This window comes from Oncorhynchus masou, chromosome 18, assembly GCF_036934945.1.
Source record: "Oncorhynchus masou masou isolate Uvic2021 chromosome 18, UVic_Omas_1.1, whole genome shotgun sequence".
Lineage (NCBI taxonomy): Eukaryota > Metazoa > Chordata > Actinopteri > Salmoniformes > Salmonidae > Oncorhynchus > Oncorhynchus masou.
Genome location: NC_088229.1, coordinates 60174295 through 60193526, shown reverse-complemented (window position 1 = coordinate 60193526; position 19232 = coordinate 60174295). Strand labels below are relative to the sequence as shown.

Here is a 19232-nt window from a genome sequence, read left to right as displayed (position 1 = left end):
AATGTGTTCACGACCAGAAGTAATGTGAGAAACTGTTGCACTCATAACCATTTCAGAAAATGTTCAAAATGTTTATCTTCTTGTCTGCCTAGTTAGAATATGCGCATGAGCAAGTCCTCCGGGAACAGGGAGGGTTCTTGCGAAATGGAAACCTATCACGTCTAGCTTCGACATTAAACCCACCTCCAACCAATTACCAGTCGCTAAATGTATATATCATAGTTTATGAACCTGGGCATGTGTTGGAGATACTGGTAGGGACTCTTGTTAAAAGAAGACAAGACAATCGAAGACCAAATATAAAATAATTAGACAGTTTATTTTTTAGAAATAGTAGGCTATTTTAAATGATTGCCAATTTGTTGGAATATTTAAATGTAAGGTAGACTTATTGGTATAGGAACTTTAGTCAATTGTACTTAGCTCGAGTGAGAGAAAAAAACATCGGTAGGTGGACGAAATGTTTCAGTTTGTGCATTTATCTCAAAATCCGTAAACGCGCTTTCAATTCACTGGACGTGAAACGGGGGCACCGTGAACCTATGACATTGCACATACACTGAGACTGGGGCTGCAAATGGGCGGCATAGGTGGCAATCTTTACCTCAGTATGTTGAATGGGACTGATACGCAAACTTTCGGAAAAGACACCGATTTCAACAATCACCTTCAACGCAGCAAGAATTCCGTGGATTTTAAAATGGGAATTCAGGACACCAGATTATATTACCAAGACTCAATTCAAAACGGACAGGACGGATCGGCACTGCCGTACCACGCAGACCAAACTGTAGCCGGATTCGGAGCGCAACCCGGGAGGTTTTACTCACCAACTCCCCACAATAGCTGCCACTTCAGCAGTGTCAGGTCGCCGACTAGAAACGGAATGGGACAGACTTATTTACCAACGGGAAGCGAAGGTTTCTCGACAACTAGCAAAGAAGTTTACCCTGCCTCTGCGGAGAGTTATCCCGCGCCCGTTCAACATGGGTACTATCGCGCGCCACTCTACCCATTACCTGGGCTACAGGTGTGCGGAAAGACGCAGGCTCTCCTCAACAACTATCCTCTGTGGGCGAAGTTCCACAAATACCAAACCGAAATGATCATAACGAAACAGGGGCGGTGAGTAGAAATTCAAATTCCGTCAGAGGGAAACTTATTGCCTATTTATAAGCCTACATCTTATTTAGCCAAAAAATGACAAAGTAGCACGATTTGTACCATAGGTATGTAGGCGAGCGCTGAACGTTGTTGACAGGTGCCAAGGACAGGTATGAGCGCTCGTGGGCAAATCATTGGTGAGGGGAAAGTTCCTTTACTGCCTTGCTCTTGTTATCCTCGAAATCATTCCTAAACAATGTATTTGCTTATGATGGCCTTATTATGAAGTTTCAATTTGTGCCAAACTGCCAATGCCGAGTCTGTCACGCGCAAATTAATTAGGCCAATACGAATTAATCCAGACAGGGCTTGAGTGTATCGATACGCTACACAGACTAACGAAGTGCTCCAAAAATATGTATTAGATATGAAATGAGTGTTAAACTCGCTGAAAATCTATAGAGCAATATTCCTAAAATGAAAACTGCATGATATTTAGGCTAAACTTCAAATAAACTAACTCCAGCATTAAGAGCTTCTCACCTCATATTTTTCTAGTTTTCCTTTGCGTATTTACATTTTATTTTACCGTTATATCGTAATTGATTTCACTTGTGTAACTAATCATGAAAATAATAGGCCAAGCAATCCAAGTTCTCATGCGTCGGTTTGAGTCCAATGTGTTATGATGACGTGCATAAATACTAACCACAATATCAGAGAAATATTGTTTGCTGGAAAACATTATGACACTTCAGCCTGACCCCCTGAAGTGCATGCAGAGGGTATCACGACGGTGGCATAAGCCACTGGCTCCCAACCCACCCAGCAACGAACACAAGGGAAAGACATTGCTGGAGGCACTGTCGCATAGGTCACCGAGCATTAAGATCCAGTCATGTCGATGATGATTAATTTACTAATATGCGACACATCCATCTGACATAAGGTTTCAGGCCATCAGTTTCTCGTGATTCTGATCTGTCAAAAGACCAAGTGCGCTGTCATATAATATGACATTGGTATTTTAAATGAATTACATGCGTGCCCTTCCAGTTACCACTGTATTTACTACCAACATGGCGCTTTTAAAATTATGTAAATACATCATTTGGATTAATATTTTTAAGATACAAACAATTGTGTCATAAATGTGTTATTAGTCTACCTGTGTTTGTCATAAAAATGTGATTATTCTAAAATATATGTACATCAATCACAACAGCGTGCACAAAACAGTATTGATCAATGAAAAGTCTACTATTTGTTTTTAAATAACATGTACAGTATTTTCATAGGCTACTTTTCATATTCACATGTTGTATACCCAGAATGTGTCCAGTTACTTATGTTCACCCTTTATAGGCTAAACTGTGTCACTGTGTCATCTCTCGCTCTTTCTTAAAAATGAAATGAACATCTATGAGAGTCAAAAATTCCACTTCTTTCCAGTCTGTCCATTACATTGTACCGAGAAAGTTCTGATGCAGAGAGTTCTTCAAGTATAAGCGAATTCTAAGACCTGGCTTTAGGACTACAGCTGCGCATCTTATGTATGCATTTGTGAATTTTTGTGTGACGGTCTTGTTCGCGACTTCAAGAAGTCCTGGACACTGGCGCATTTTAATCCTTGCTGTATTCTTGCACTGTCCCCTGGGACTTTGGAAATGTATGGCCATGTATCAAAAATTCATTTAGGGCCAAATGAATTATTTGTGGGCAGGCTGTGTGTGTGTGTGTGTGTGTGTGTGTGTGTGTGTGTGTGTGTGTGTGTGTGTGTGTGTGTGTGTGTGTGTGTGTGTGTGTGTGTGTGTGTGTGTGTGTGTGTGTTGTGTGTGTGTGTGTGTGTGTGTGTCAGTTTTTGACATAACATCTTCTGGCAGATAACCCTGTGGAAAATGACAGTCTGGTCATGGTCATCCCAGCTCATGTAATTAAAGTAATTAATACATCTCTTAAAATACACATAATGTCCCCCCCCCCACACACACACACACACACACACACACACACACACACACACACATTCAAAGAGGCACTCGCCAACATAGCACACACAATAGTAATATTTATATGCATATTGAATTGAAATACTGCATGTTATAAACAAAAACTCTTCTCATGATGGATTTTTCCACTTATAGTGAAAGAAAAGTCTTCGAGCTCTTGGGGTACGGGATGCTCATCTGTTCCAATGGAACTTCTGTAAAGCTGAGAGAGAGAGACAGAGAGACAGAGAGAGAGAGAGAAAGAGAGAGAGGGAGGGGGGAGAGAGAGAGAGAGACAGAGAGAGAGAGAGAGGGGGAGAGAGAGGGAGAGAGAGAGAGAGAGGTGGGGGGTGAATATGCGGACCGAGCACCAGCCAGGCTTCAGATGGCCATACACAGAACAGTGGTGCAAGGCACCTTTGATGTTTAGCTTGGAAGCCAAGGTGTGTTTTTTTCCTTCTTCACCCTCACCTCTTCTCGGATACAGTAAGAGTACAGCGAGTGAGGATCCCATTCCCTCAGAAGAACAAGTCTGGCCTTTGAAATGTGCAGCAATGCCTGTGCCAGGGGCCCTAGTTCTCCTGTTCTTTTCAAGTTTTCCTCTAAGACAAGACCAATTCGTTTAACATTGGCTTGGCTCATCCATCTCCTCCACCACTGAATCTCTGTTTGACTCATGGCAGTGGCAATAGTAACCTCAATGAAACCTTATCTGTTGATGAGAGGTTTGTATATTTTGATAGTGGTCTGCCGTGCACTAAGATTGCTCACAGCAACATAACTAAGGAGAAGATGTCAGATGATGGTTATACGTGATTCGAATTTGACCAGGACATGCATTTTTTTTTTAGCGACAACTGCGTTCAGCCATTGTTAACGTTTCAGAAACATCTCTTGTTAAAGAAGGCATCTTGTAAAGAAAAAGACAATCATTATGTTGTTGTGTGCCTTCTGGATTTTTACTTTGTTTATATCTTTAATGTTCTCTAATTCGATTCTGTTTCGAACTGTTATTGATCTTTAGCATTATTTATTCTTAGAAGGAGATATGCTTCAGTGCGTTCTTACAGTGTAGACAGCCTCCTTCAGAGGAAGAGATTTGAGCTAACTTGAGACGCAGGAATCATGGTTACCTGCTCAGAGTCTGTTTCTGGTTCATTGAATCTTGTTAATGTTGTGAGAAACACATCAAGGATATATTTCTCACTTAATATGTTACAAAAAACATTTCAACATTTAAAAATATATATATATTTAGGATCAATCAATCACAATTCAATTTAACCATTGTGTTATAACTGTTTATTACCCATGTATAAACTATCTAGAAACTAATAATGAACATGTCTGAAGTAGAGTATGAGGGTGAAGGATGAAGTAGAGTTTGTTTGTTGATTGGTTTTAAGCATCTTTGGTCCTATAAAAGTGTTATATAAATCCATTGTTTGTATTATCATTTTTACAGCTCCAGTACATGGAGTTGGCTTTTGAAACTGTAGAAGAATGTGTAGCGGAAAGTGTCAGAGGGCTGTTTTATTTACTGTAGCTGTCAAGAGGTGTTCCTGAAAACTGGCATTGAATAAAAATGCACATTAGCATTTGTAGAGATAGCAATTAGTGGTTGTAAACATCAAGTGCAACCTAGTCTGTGTCTGGGTAATTAATGCATCTACTAAACAAAAATAAAAATGCAACATGCAACAATTTCAAAGATTTTACTGGGTTACAGTTCATAGAAGGAAATCAGTCAATTTAAATAAATTCATTAGGCCCTTATCTATGGATTTCACATGACTGGGCAGGGGCACAGCCTTGGGTAGGCCCACCCCTTAGGAGCCAGGACACCCACTGGGGAGCCAGGCCCAGCCAATCAGAATTTGTTTTTCTGGACAAAAGGGCTTTATTACAAATACTCCTCAGCACCCCGTACTGCCAAATTCTCTAAAATGATGTTGGAGGCGGCTCTTGGTAGAGAAATTAGCATTACATTCTCTGGCAACAGCTCTGTTGGAAATTTCTGCAGTCAGCATGCCAATTGCACACTCCCTCAAAAAAGTTGTGTTTTGTGGCATTGTGTGACAAACTGCACATTTCAGATTGGTCTTTTATTGTCCCCAGCACAAAGTGTATCTGTGTAATGCTCATGCTGTTTAATCAGCTTCTTGATATGGATGTATTATCTTGGCAAAGGATAAACGCCCCCCCCCCTCTCTCTCTCTCCCCCCTCTCGCTCTCTCTCTCGTGAAGCAGAAGTAGGACTATTTCAAGGTTTTAGTGTCTTAGGATTTTTAAATGACTTGTCACATCCTGTACAGCTGTTGGTGAGTGCATAGATAGAGGATGCAATGTCTTGCAGAAACGTCTAATGCAGACTCTTCAGAAAGAACTCACCCAAGTACTTCCTGTATGCTCTGATGTTTAGGTTCTTCACGGATGTGGAGAATACGGAACATGTACAGCATGGTGGTGTCCACTCATAAAAACCGTCTCTCTCGGCACACACGTCAGTTCAACAATTAGTTTTTAATTTACATTTGGTTGAGTTGTCAACTCACGTGAATTCAACGTGAAATCAACCAAACAAATCACCATGTCATTGTATTTAGGTTAAAAGTGGGGGGGGAAAGACAAAATGCCCTTATGTTGATGACTTTTTGCAAATCCAATTAGTTCTCCACGTTGATTCAACATCATCACATAGATATTTACGGTTGAAATGACGTGGCAACAACGTTGATTCAACCAGTTTTTGTCCCAGTGGGTTTGATTTGAGGTTCATGGTTGCAGCAATAATATGTTTGCATATATTCAGTGTATTTTAATTACTGTGCAGCCAATATTTGAAGTCTACTGCTTTACCGATTAATCCAATGCCAACAGTGTCCTGTATCATCAATCACGTCTTCAATGTGTATCAAATAACATAATCTGACTGTATATTCCAATCGTTGCACCTGTACTGTTTTCTATGTACAGAGAGGTTATCTATACTGCACATTGATACAGTGGACAGAGAATAGATGCCTATAAATAGTGTGAAACTCTGCTTGTGTCCAGCAGCAGCTGTAGACTGGCATGTTTTCATCAGAGTTGATCAAGTGTACTTGTGTGGTGACACAAACTGGACCTGAACTCCTGTCCTGTTGAATCAGTGGGTGCGCTCAAGCATCAAAGTCTTCTCCCCGGTGAATATCCAGCTTCTGCTTCACATCCCCAGGACAAACCCTCCTTTTTCTCTCTCCTTCTTTCTCTCTCTTTCCCTCTACCCCGTTTTTCCTTGACTGTGTTGCTCTCTCTTTCTCTCTACCCCATTTCAACGACAATCCCATTTTTTGTCATTGACATTTTGCTTGTTAACCTCACCCACATTTTAAATGAGTGGCAGTCTGGCAAGTACTACAGGTACAGCTATGACTACATATGACGTAAATACGAGGATTTACTCAGAATGGACACTGCCTTTACCACCACAGGCCCTGTCATACCAGACAGGTTTCGCCTACAGTCCTAGACACTAGTGCAGGAGTCACTGGACATTGAATCATGGCATGGCTAGGCCATTCTGTCGTTGTCCCATCTCAGTCAGCCTCTCTGCCCTTCAACTTCTGCCAGGGAAGTTTCCAGACCTCAGCCTGCACTCTCAATAACGAAAACCCCGAAACCTCCTCCACATGTCTGAGGCTCCGTCGTTGGTTTCCCCTCGACAAGTTCTGATTTCTGATAAAAGGCCTCACTTTAAATAAGTCTGATAATACAAGTGACAGAAAATGTCAACTTTCAGTGTTCTTGTTTTCTGTTAATCTCATGGCGCAGGGTTAGTGGGGTTCTGCTCATGACTCAAACAGCCTGCCGCCAGTTTCTGTTTTCACTTATATTAAATGCCCAATGCAGCTGGTTTTTTTTTCAATATCAAATCATTTCTGGGTAACAATTAAGCACCTTACTGTAATAGATTTCCATTAAGAAAACAACTATTTCTAAAGTATGAATTTAGCTAGGACTGTCTGAGAGTGGTCTGAGTGGGGGAGGGGACAACAGAAAATTAGCTGTCATTGGCAGAGAGGATTGCAAATCTCTCTATAAATCAATTGACGCGAAAGCCGAAACTCCCGCCCATGCAAATCTGCTGATTAGAAGGACCTGTATAGGTTGTATTTTCAACCAGCAACTATCAGGAAATAATACTGATAAAACATGTTCACACTTTTACAATGTTAGTTTCATCAGCTGTTGTACAATATAATACAAAACACAGAAAAAAATGAATTTTGACTCCACTGGACCTTTAAACACAGACCTGGATGGAGAAACCTATCACCTGTTATTCGTTAGCAGCTAAGGAGCTGCCACAATACTTCCAACCGTGTAGGGGTTTACTGTGGAAGGAAAATATGGCATCACCTAATTAGATTTTGTACAAAGGGTATATGATGTGTGTAAGGTCTTGTGAGTTTTGTCAATGAAATCAGTTAGCACATTATCTCCTACAGACACAGTATATGCCAACCGCTTCCATCTTGTCACAGAAGCATGCAGAACAAATGCAAACAAAATGTATTCTATAACAATTGCTAGGTTTTCATCCAATTGGCAGCAGATTTTCATGTGAATATTCTCAGATCCGCATAAATAAAATATGCTCATTTTCCCACCAGTGGTTTCCACCAAACTGACTTGTCACAGATGAAAACCAGTACGTGATGACGTAGTGTACACAAAATTGACATTTTCACTTAAGTTTTCATGGACCGAATAAAAATAGAATGTTCAATGTGTTTCGATTGCATTTTCATCTCTACACAAACTGTTGCGTTAAATAGCAAATATGCCTACTAACAGCTCGCAGGTACAGTGTGGGTATGCTGTGCGGGTAGTCTAGTCTACATGATGAGATTGTTATGGATAAGAGCGAGACTCAATATTTATTGGAAAGGAGCATCAAGATCACTGTGCACTTTCACCACCCTGTGTGAAGTTAATTATCATGTATTTCATCTGTAAACTGCATTGTTTCCCCGAGTTGTAGTGGGAGGACCACACCACACATCATCACGTGACTCCAAGTTTACTTCGATTTGATGGTTGTTATATCAATATTTGCTCTTAAAGGCGTTTCCTCCGGCATTTCTCCAATAACCATGTCGAACCTAAAAATGATCTGTTGGCTTTAAAAAAAAATAATCAGAGCTGTCGGGATTTATTTGTGTACGGGATGACTTGTCTCGCAAAAAAACTGTGGATGGAAACGTGGTCATTGAAGAGGAAACTCTGTTTTGTATCAGCAGATTACAGGTTGACTTGACTAAATGACTGTGGCACTGAAATCTGTGAGATACACACAATACACACCAATACACACACACGCACATATACACACACGCACATACATACACTCCCCCCCCCCAGTGGTGTAGGAGTTACCCTCCAGAGTGAATGCCCTCTGTCCACACACACACACACACACACACACACACACACACACACACACACACACACACACACACACACACACACACACACACACACACACACATACACACACATACACAATTTCCCCCAAAAACAAATATCTCTTTATACACCTCACTTGTTTTACACTGCTTAATGCTGAAACAGCTTGAGGGTTGAATAGACTGAATTTAAATGAGCTGAATTTATAGGCTCACACCAAGTGGAAAAGCCCATGCCCCTTCTATCATACCGAGGCAGACGGGACTGTCAATGTAAAGAGGCAGAGCATCTCTCTCCCTCAATCTCTGCTATAGTATTATAGGACTAAATACTTTACCATGGCTTGAAGAGACCAACATTTCACCCTCTGAAAAGTCAGCGCCTGCAGTATTAATTATTAATTTTGTTGCATTATTTTTCTCGCCATAGTTTATATTATTTGGATAGGGACACAGTACAAACACATTGACACACTGAGCAGGTTGTCAGGTTGCATTGCTCTATGCTGTTTCTAGCTCATGCTACATTTTAAAACCTGTCTCCAAATGGACTGCAATGGATAATAATAGTCATTTCTCGAGTTGGCTGGTTGGTGGCGATGAGAGTATCTGTAAAGGAAGTGTCTTTTTAGCACAGCTTCTAGAACTTAGAACCACTGCAAATGAATGGTCAAAGCCTTATCTGATCAAGTATCTATCCGTCACTGAAGCACACTATCTCAACGAATGTATTGTATTGGCAGCGCTGTAGCCTCAGGTACTACTGAGTGTAAAAACAACGGACCAAATGTCAAGCGCGCCACGAGGATTTAACGCCACATACAGCAGCAACCTGCAGTATCATAATGAAGGCATATACAACCCAGTGTAAACTGATAGGTGTATATATAGTATATATGGCAGTGCGCCTGAGGGCAAGGGGTTATGTAATGTATTCGGGAGAATCCACTCCAGCAGAAAGCAATCCTGTGGTTGTGTTGTGTACGTGCTCCCATACACGCGCGCGTGTGTGTGTGTGTGTGTGTACTGTACAATATGTATGTGTGTGTGTGTGTGTGTGTGTGTGTGTGTGTGTGTGTGTGTGTGTGTGTGTGTGTGTGTGTGTGTGTGTGTGTGTGTGTGGTGTGTGTGTGTGTGTGTGTGTGTGTGTGTGTGTGTGTGTGTGTGTGTGTGTGTGTGTGTGTGTGTGTGTGTGTGTGTGTGTGTGTGTGTGTGTGTGTGTGTGTACTGTACAATATGTATGTATGTGTGTGTGTGTGTGTGTGTGTGTGTGTGTGTGTGTGTGTGTGTGTGTGTGTGTGTGTGTGTGTGTGTGTGTGTGTGTGTGTGTGTGTGTGTGTGTGTGTGTGTGTGTGTGTGTGTGTGTGTGTGTGTGTGTGTGTGTGTGTGTACTGTACAATATGTATGTGTGTGTGTGTGTGTGTGTGTGTGTGTGTGTGTGTGTGTGTGTGTGTGTGTGTGTGTGTGTGTGTGTGTGTGTGTGTGTGTGTGTGTGTGTGTGTGTGTGTGTGTGTGTGTGTGTGTGTGTGTGTGTGTGTGTGTGTGTGTGTGTGTGTGTGTGTGTGTGTGTGTGTGTGTGTGTGTGTGTGTGTGTGTGTGTGTGTGTGTGTGTGTGTGTGTGTGTGTGTGTGTGTGTGTGTGTGTGTGTGTGTGTGTGTGTGTGTGTGTGTGTGTGTGTGTGTGTGTGTGTGTGTGTGTGTGTGTGTGTGTGTGTGTGTGTGTGTGTGCGTGTGTGTGTGTGTGTGTGTGTGTGTGTGTGTGTGCGTGTGTGTGTGGTGTGTGTGTGTGTGTGTGTGTGTGTGTGTGTGTGTGTGTGTGTGTGTGTGTGTGTGTGTGTGTGTGTGTGTGTGTGTGTGTGTGTGTGTGTGTGTGTGTGTGTGTGTGTGTGTGTGTGTGTGTGTGTGTGTGTGTGTGTGTGTGTGTGTGTGTGTGTGTGTGTGTGTGTACTGTACAATATGTATGTGTGTGTGTGTGTTTGGCCAAACTTTAGCCAGCATTCCCCTACTTTATTGCCTGGGGACAGGCTGACCTCCCCTTTAACTTCACGGCCCCGGTGCTCAAAATCTGTTCACCAAAGTAAAGCTGCAGCAATCAGACGCTGCTTTCTGGTCCATCTTTTATTAATGGTCATATTAAATTTTTACCTCCACTACACTCATACCCCACCCCCCACCCCACTCTGCCCCTCAGCCCTCTAACCGCACCCCCCCCAAAAAAAAACGCACACTACACCCAGAAGTCCCCTCTTTATCTTGCTCGCTGTTGTTTCTGACAAAGATGCCTTAGGATTGCTTCCGACTACAGTACAATATGGAGCTAAAAGTAGATTTTGACATTGTGATGGTAGTGTTGTAAAGCTGTCAAGTCAGGAAATGTTAATTGCATTCATATATTTTTACTTCAATTGTGTGTATATATCCACATTGGAATAATGGTAGTAAAGCAATAACACCACTCATTATATGGCTTTTATAAAGAACAATACTGCAGAATTTTTGTGTACTTAAATTCAATCTGGCTCTATAAGAAAACGCTACAGTCTCAGTGTATTTTAATCAACTATATTTATCTACTTCTTCTCTCATCTTCTGATGACCTTTTTTCCTCTCTTCTACTCTAGGAGGATGTTCCCCTTCCTGAGTTTCAACATCAGCGTTCTGGACCCGTCAGCCCAATACAATGTGTATGTGGACGTGGTCCTATCCGACCAGCACCACTGGAGGTACCAGGGAGGCAAGTGGGTCCAGTGTGGCAAAGCAGAGGGTAACATGCCAGGTATGATTACCTAGCGGTTGAGAACGTTTCGGCCAACGTTGGACCAGTAACCCGAAAGGTCGCTGGTTCTAATCCCTGAACAGACGAGGTGAAAAATCTGCCCTTGAGCAAGGCACTTAACCCAAATTGCTATTGTAAGTCGCTTTGGATAAGAGCATCTGCTACATGACTTAAATGTTAAAATATCATAAATATATATTGCCACACCACACTCTCTGTCATCCATACTGCTCCAATCAATGACATACAATGGTACAATTAGTGAAACCAAAGGATCCCTCCAGAGTAGCATTGAGAGTTTGAGCATCAACGTGACCTTAGCATTTATAACCATGCTTATCGATTGAATGGAACACGGATTCAGTCTTTTCCTCAGTGGCTAATCATCCCTCTCACTCTACCCCATTCGTTTCAATTTACCCAGTGTGAGTGAAATCACCAAAAGACGCAACCTAAGGCAGCTACATTGTTTTGTGAACGATGACAATTTCAACCCGCCGTACAGCACTGCAGTCATTGAAATAGGTCAACCTGTGTCATACACTAACATGGATTGTGGCTGTGTGGCTCCTGACTAATTACAGTGCAGTGGTAGCCGTGGTAACATTGTTGTGGTAGCTATGATTCTTTAGTAACATGCTAGTAGGTCGTTTTGCTAATGTTAAATGGAGCTCTGATTGTTTAGTATGGCATTTGCTTGTAAACGATTTGTGAAGCATTAACCTCTTGAATCGCCCCATCCCGGATCCGGGATCGTGACTAAAGCCTCAGGCTCATTAGCATAACGCAACGTAAACGATTTCTGAAAATCGCAAATAAAATGAAAATAATGCGCCTGCTCTCAAGCTTAGCCTTTTCTTAACAACACTGTCATCTCAGATTTTCAAAATATGCTTTTGAACCATAGCAATTGACTAATTTGTGTAAGAGTATGCTAAGCTAGCTTAGCATTTTGAGTAGCATTTAGCACGCAACATTTTCACAAAAACCAGATAACCAAATAAATAAAATCATTTACCTTTGAAGAGCTTCGGATGTTTTCAATGAGGAGACTCTCAGTTACATACCAAATGCGCAGTTTTTCCTGAAAGCGTCTGTGTGTAGGAGAAATCGCTCCGTTTTGTACATCACATTTGGCTACCGAAACGAACCGAAAGTTCAGTCACCTACAACGTCAAACTTTTTCCGAATTAACTCCATAATATCGACCGAAACATGGCAAACGTTGTTTGGAATCAATCCTCAAGGTGTTTTTTCACATATCTCTTCATTGATATATCGTTCGTGGAAGCCTGCATTCTTCTCTAAATTCCATGGAAAAATACTTGCAGCTGACTTTTGCGCACCAATTTCGGCGCAGGACACCGGGCGGACACCTGGTAAATGTGGTCTCTTATGGTCAATCTTCCAATGATCTGCCTACAAATACGTCACAATGCTGCAGACACCTTGGGGAAACGACAGAAAGGGCAGACTTACTCCTCTCGCATTCACAGCCATATAAGGAGACAATGGAAAACAGAGCCTCAAAAATCCTGCTCATTTCCTGGATGCCGTCTCATCTTGGTTTTGCCTGAAGCTCACGTTCTAGGGCACGCACAGAAAATATCTTGGTAGTTCTGGACACTTCGGAGTGTTTTCTTTCGAAAGCTATCAATTATATTCATAGTCGAGCATCTTTTTGTGACAAAATATCTTGTTTAAAACGGGAACGTTTTTCATCCAAAAATGAAATAGCGCCCCCAGAGCATCAAGAGGTTAATGTAGGCCTATGTAGACTTGTAAAGGGCTTCAGGAAAGCTTCATTGACGTTGTTTCTAATTCTTTCCAAAAGGGAACAGGATGTATATGCACCCAGACTCTCCCAACACAGGGGCTCACTGGATGAGGCAGGAGGTATCGTTTGGCAAGCTCAAGCTCACCAACAACAAGGGCAGTGCCAACAACGTGGGCCAGGTAACGTGGGGCAGATATGCCTCAGAAACTCATTTAAAGATGTCATCAAATCCAAATAAGATTTTCCATTGGTGGTACTTTTCATCTTTTTTTTCATGGTCGCTAATGCCCTTCTAGGACTAACTCTCCGGTGCTTTTTCCCTCTTAGATGATCGTTCTGCAGTCACTTCATAAGTACCAGCCACGGTTGCACATCGTCGAAGTGAAGGAGGATGGTTCTGAGGACCTCTTCCTCACCGCCAAGGCCCAGACCTTCGTCTTCCCAGAGACCCAATTCATCGCCGTCACAGCCTATCAGAACGCAGACGTGAGTCACCTCGCCGGACCTCAACAGCTCATTTGACTAGCCCTTTTCCTTAGCATACCATAGACCAGGGGTCACCAACCGGTCTCCAAGGCATTTCTAGTCGATCGCCAAACATTTCTGTAAAAAAAACAACGATAAGGCCTTGTGTTCCTATTTTTTTATTTATTATTATCGGGTTGTTGGTGGCAGGTGCAGTCAATTCAGCTGCGCTGTGCCCGGGTAGGCAAACTGTTGCCATTTTATGTGTCTGAAGGTACAAACTCTGCCTTCCCGGTGGGCCTGGAGAGGAAATCAAGTGCACTATGCCTCCGCTGGCCAATCAGATTGCTCAGATGACCGAGTCCGCAGTAACGTAGCAGGCATAAAAGAAAGCTATGGAAAAATTGATACTGTGAGATTTCAAAACGTTTAAAAACCATGACTAGAGAGAGACTGTCAACGAATACAGCAAAGAGCTGCTGTTTATATGAGTGAGTTCATGTTTAAGTTCTTACTCAGCACTGTCAACACTTTGTATTCAACACTTTATTCACCCATAAAATGTGTGCTCTTCCTATTTCCACTCAGCTCTACAACAAGCAGTGCAGCAGTAATGAATGAGTAGGAAAGTGTATCTATAGCAGCTTGGGTCTTTTTTTAAATCAAGGAACATTTCTCTGTTCATAGGAGTAACAACCTGAATTTGTGCATGAGGCAGAAGCAATCCGATGCGACTCGAATTTCGCCATCAGCTGGAAGACGGTGTCCCTTTTTGGTCAGTGTCAGTGGAGGAAAGGGAGAGCGGAGGGATGTTGAGAGATGCTGCTCTCTCCCTCCTCTGAGACTGACCATCAGATGCAGGCACCATCAGCCCAGTAAAATAAAAAGCAAATGATTTAAATGTATGCTCACTCAGCTGTGCCTCGCAAGTAATACAACAATGGATCTATTACCGGTGTGATCATATAGCCTACCTCAAATTTTGAAATATATATTTTTTTAAATGTCCCGAACAACAATTCATTGGCAGGTCAATTCAAGCAAAGCCAGTATGCGGGGATAATGTATTGGGCCTATTGCTTACTGCACATACCTCACTGGTACAGTACTGTCTTTAATTGGTTAATGTTGCATAGGCTTTTTTAAGTCATGTTAACAAAAGTGGTAGATCTCGGCATGCATTTTGACTCAGAAAGTGATCTTGACTCAGAAAAGATTGGTGACCACTGCCATAGACGTTTATAACGTAATTAGGAATAGAAGTGTACTCAAGACTTTCCCACGATAAGAAAATAAACTGTGTGTAACCCTCGTTAGTAATTTCATGCAGTCAGTGATCTCTCTTTCTCTCTCTCCCACTCTCTCTCCCCCTCTCTCTCCCACTCTCTCTCCCACTCTCTCTCCCCCTCTCTTTTTCCTATGCGTCTAAGCTCTCACACTCTCTCTCCTCAACGATCTGTCTATCCTATCCTTGCCCCCTCTCCCATCCTGTCTCCTGCTATTTCTTACACAGATCACCCAGCTAAAAATAGACCATAACCCCTTTGCGAAAGGTTTCCGGGACAATTATGACGCGTGAGTATGCCAGAAAATAACCAAATGAAGAAAGAGAAAACAAAACCCCTCAAAAACATCTGTAGTCTTGAATGAGAACGTTTGACATTTTAAACCAGCTCTATGTCTGTACAAGCGGACGCTGAGGCACAGTGCTCACACACGTACTCAGTCCTACCATATCAACACTGGATATATCCAACTAATAAATATACAATTGTTAACCCTAATAGGCCAATGTATTTCTATCTCACAAAGATGTGTTGATATGAGGAGGTGTGAAAGACCTGCTAGATGGTTAAGAGACATTTGATGTGACACATGTTTTGCCAGGAAGTAACAAGTCTTCTTGTGTTGCGCCCCCTCCCCCGTTCCCCTGCCTAGGCTGTACGCACCACCTGACTCAGACCGCGTCACCCCCTCTCCCACCGAGGGCCAGCAGCTTTTGGCAGGTACCTGCTATACCCAGGGGTACCTGATGGACCAGTACATGAACCCCCTGCCCCAGAACCGCTTCTACAGCCGGGAGCACATGGCAGCCATGGGCCATCAGACCAAAGACCCCTCAGCCAGCCCCCACAGCCGCTGGTACCGCTCCCCCCAGCAGAGTGTCACCTCCAACCGGCTGGACTTCAACTCCTATGAGGGTGACTTCTCCAGCAACAGCTTCTACAAGCCCTTCCCCCTGCAGACGTCGGCCCACCACACGCTGAGCTACTACGAGGACAGCCCGTTCGCCACGGCCAGCGTATCCGTCTCAGGAGCCTCCTCGGCAGCCTGGAGCACCGGCCGGCCCTCCCCTCAGTACCTCAACCATCCCTGTTCCAGTAAAGTCGGCCCCAGTCTAGGCTGGTTCAGGCCTGTGTCCTCTACCTCTCCAGGTCACCCCAGGCTCCACCCCCCATCCCTCCTGGAGCCGCTCCGCCCCCCACCTTCACTGCAGGACAAGCCCAAGGAGGCGGGGGTGGGGGGAGAGGACCTCTGGCTGGAACCCCCCTCGGTCAAATCTGTGGACTCGGCTGACTCCGGCCTGTTCGAGGGCGGGGCAGAGGGCAAGAAGCGACGAGTGTCACCCTACGCTTCCAGCACGGAGAACTCGCCGCCCACCCGCAGCGTGGAGGTCTGTGAAAAGGACTGCAGTAGTGATGCCGGCTACTACGGCTTTTATACCCACTGAAGCCGCCCCCCCACCACGTAAATACCCTCTCCCAGTGTCCCCCTCCTGTCCTCTTTGTGCTTTGGTATCTCCCACATGGCCGTGTCTCTCTGCCTGTCCCATGAAGTCATGTAATGGCGCTGGACTGAAGCTCCATTGGTCACAGAACGCCAACATCACAGATGGGCCAGGTAAATGGCACCTCAACCATTTTGACACATACAGACAGACTGGACCTCTCGACAGCCCAAAAGGGAGACTTCTCTAAGGTTGTGTTTTGGGTACGTGTTTGAGGACAAGGACCTCCTAAGGTCAGGCAGGAACACTTTGAACATGACTGTTAATGTGTGCGAGGGCCAAAGTGCAAAGGCAATATGATTGGGTCCACAGACACAGCCCTAGAAACATACAGACACACAGACCTTTGACTTAAGTCTTTTTAACGTTTGGGGATTCAAAAATAAGACGTCTGCACACCTGCTGACAGACCCCTGCAGGGACTGTCCAGTCTTCCCCCATCACACTCACACACAGACACACACTCTCTTTCACACACACATGCTCACACACAGACACACGCTCTCTCTCACACACACACACACCATTCTCCAGCTCCACTTTTAGTATATGCTCGCGGTCACATGACCCAATGTACTGAGACGCAGACACGACTGGTTGTATGCTAATAACAAAACGGAATCATTTCTGTCTCATCCTCTGTCTAAGGAGTTTGGAACTCCCCCTTGTGACAGCAGAGAAGAACTGCAGGCTGATGGCGAGTGTGCAAGCGAGAGCAGAGGCCAGCGTCAGGTGTTAGAGGTGAGGGGAGCTTAGCGAGCACATGACCTGAAGGGTCAAGGCTAATTAGCATCAAGGCTGACGGGCCAGTCTTCCTGTGACCTACTGTCACCTACATCAGGTCTGTCATTTAGAACAACACAGCCTTAGCAGCCAATCCAAAGACTCACAACACAATGGAAGTCAGCATATCTCACAGACAATCTGAGGCAACTACAAAGGCGATGAATTAAAACGTGAGCCAGTCAGACAACACACAACAGAAATCATTACCAGCAGGATATATGGTTCTTACATAGAGGAAGTCTCTGGGGGTGACTCTGTGGGTGACAGGCAGCCTCTCACTCAGAGGACCCTGGGATACTGGTGGTCTAAAACCACATATTGCTGGGTGTGTGTGTGCTCCAATTGCGAGGCCATAAGAAAGGACAGGAATATAATCAAGGCAAGGCCTCATTATTTATTGCACTTATGATTACGGTATATCGTACACAGAGTACAGTCAGAAGACACATGGCCTGTCACTTATTAAGTGACAGGCCAGCCATGAAAACATGACTCACAAACACAGTCACTCACTCACACTGGAAGGTGACCAAAACAAATCCACTTTTGAGTTTAAAAGAAGACAATGGGTCTGTGTATCTACAGTCAGCCCTACTGGCTATGATTGAATATACTTCATGTATGATATTTAAAAAACAACATTTTTTATCCTACTTACATATACTGGATGTTCATTTTGTTTACCTCCTCAAAGTGTTTTTATATTATTCATTCATGAATTGTACAGATGCCAACTTTCAAAGGGAAATTCTGCCATTTTGTGTCAGGCTAAACTGCCTTTCTACAAACAAACAGAGAAGCTGGTTTTCCTATTGGAAGGCGGAAGAAATCAGTGATTCTCTGACATAAAACTGGAGCAATAGGATGGAGAAGACAATCAGATGTGTGGTATTGCAGAAGTCTTGTAAATGAAATATGTTCGCAAACAGAAAGACACCTTCCCTAAACAGAGCTTAGTATAATGTGACTTTTGCTGTGACACCATCATAATGCAATAATGCCACAGCACAGTAAAGGTCATTGGACTGACTTCATGTACTACAAAAAGGGGAAAGGGAATCAAATGGAATTTAAAAAGTCTAGCTATAGATGTTTTCTTATGTAGAGTTGATCTTATGCTGGACACTATAGAAATGTATTGCTGACATGAGTCTCTTCCTGAAAAGTTTATTTTTACCCCTTAAGCAGTTTAAATGAATGAAAAGGGGGACTTCATTATTACAGTTGTTTGTTAAGGGGTGGAAAATTCGTTGTTATTTAAGTGCAATTAAAATGAGATGTGAATTAACGTTTTATTTATAACGTGTTCAGTATTGCAAAGATGAAATGAAAAACATTGATTTGATCAAATGCTTGGAAAATGTGCAGAAATGTTTTACTCTGTATCTTGTGCTACATGATTTTGTATGTGACGCTGTCTGGCACCGTGACCTGCATTAACATGACTGCTAGTGAGTTGAGAGATATAGATCATTCTGTCTGTATGTGGTGTAGACTCCTCAGGACGGCCTCCTGGTGTACATCTCCTTACAATAAACAAAAACTCCTGCCAATAGAAATCTTCTATAAACAATCTATAACCCATGATTCATTGCCATCCTTTTATTAGAATTAAGTTGTGAATGGGAAATGTCGTCCCGCCTTGACTTAAAATGCTCAAAGAGGATTAGGATGGGGTAGACTTGAAAGGTCAAATTCTCCATCCAACAGTTGGATAGTGAAACATGTTAATTTGTGTTTAATGTGGACTGTTTGTCTCCGAGGTAGGGCACCTTGCCTTCAGTCTGTGAAATGGCCGGTCCTTAAATTATCGTAAAGGTGTATAAATCAGTGATTAACTCAATAGGTCCGAGGAGGCTGTAAAGGATGAACATTCTGATGATCCAGGAATGCAGTAGAGAAATGCAAAATATTGTACTAAATTAAGATTTTTAAATTCTAATGTAATAAAGACTCGATTAGCAGAAAACAGTGAAGGACAAAACATGTTTAATTTATTAAAAGGTGGCTTTAATTGTCTTTTACTGTGTTTTATTCATGAATTAACATTTCATAATCACAACTGTTTAAATTGAATCTCAAACCAATGTAAAAAATAA

At 42.9% G+C, this 19232-nt stretch overlaps 1 protein-coding gene across 1 annotated transcript; it reads left to right on the top strand.

Annotated features, from left to right (window-relative positions):
- The first annotated feature begins 227 nt into the window (after positions 1–227).
- On the top strand, positions 228–19141 carry LOC135505027 (eomesodermin-like). Its single transcript, XM_064924042.1, has 6 exons — positions 228–1125; positions 11163–11317; positions 13152–13273; positions 13422–13580; positions 15073–15134; positions 15498–19141. The coding sequence occupies exons 1-6, from the start codon at positions 578–580 to the stop codon at positions 16288–16290; spliced, it is 1839 nt and encodes a 612-aa protein (XP_064780114.1). The 5' UTR covers positions 228–577; the 3' UTR covers positions 16291–19141.
- The last annotated feature ends 91 nt before the right edge of the window (positions 19142–19232 follow it).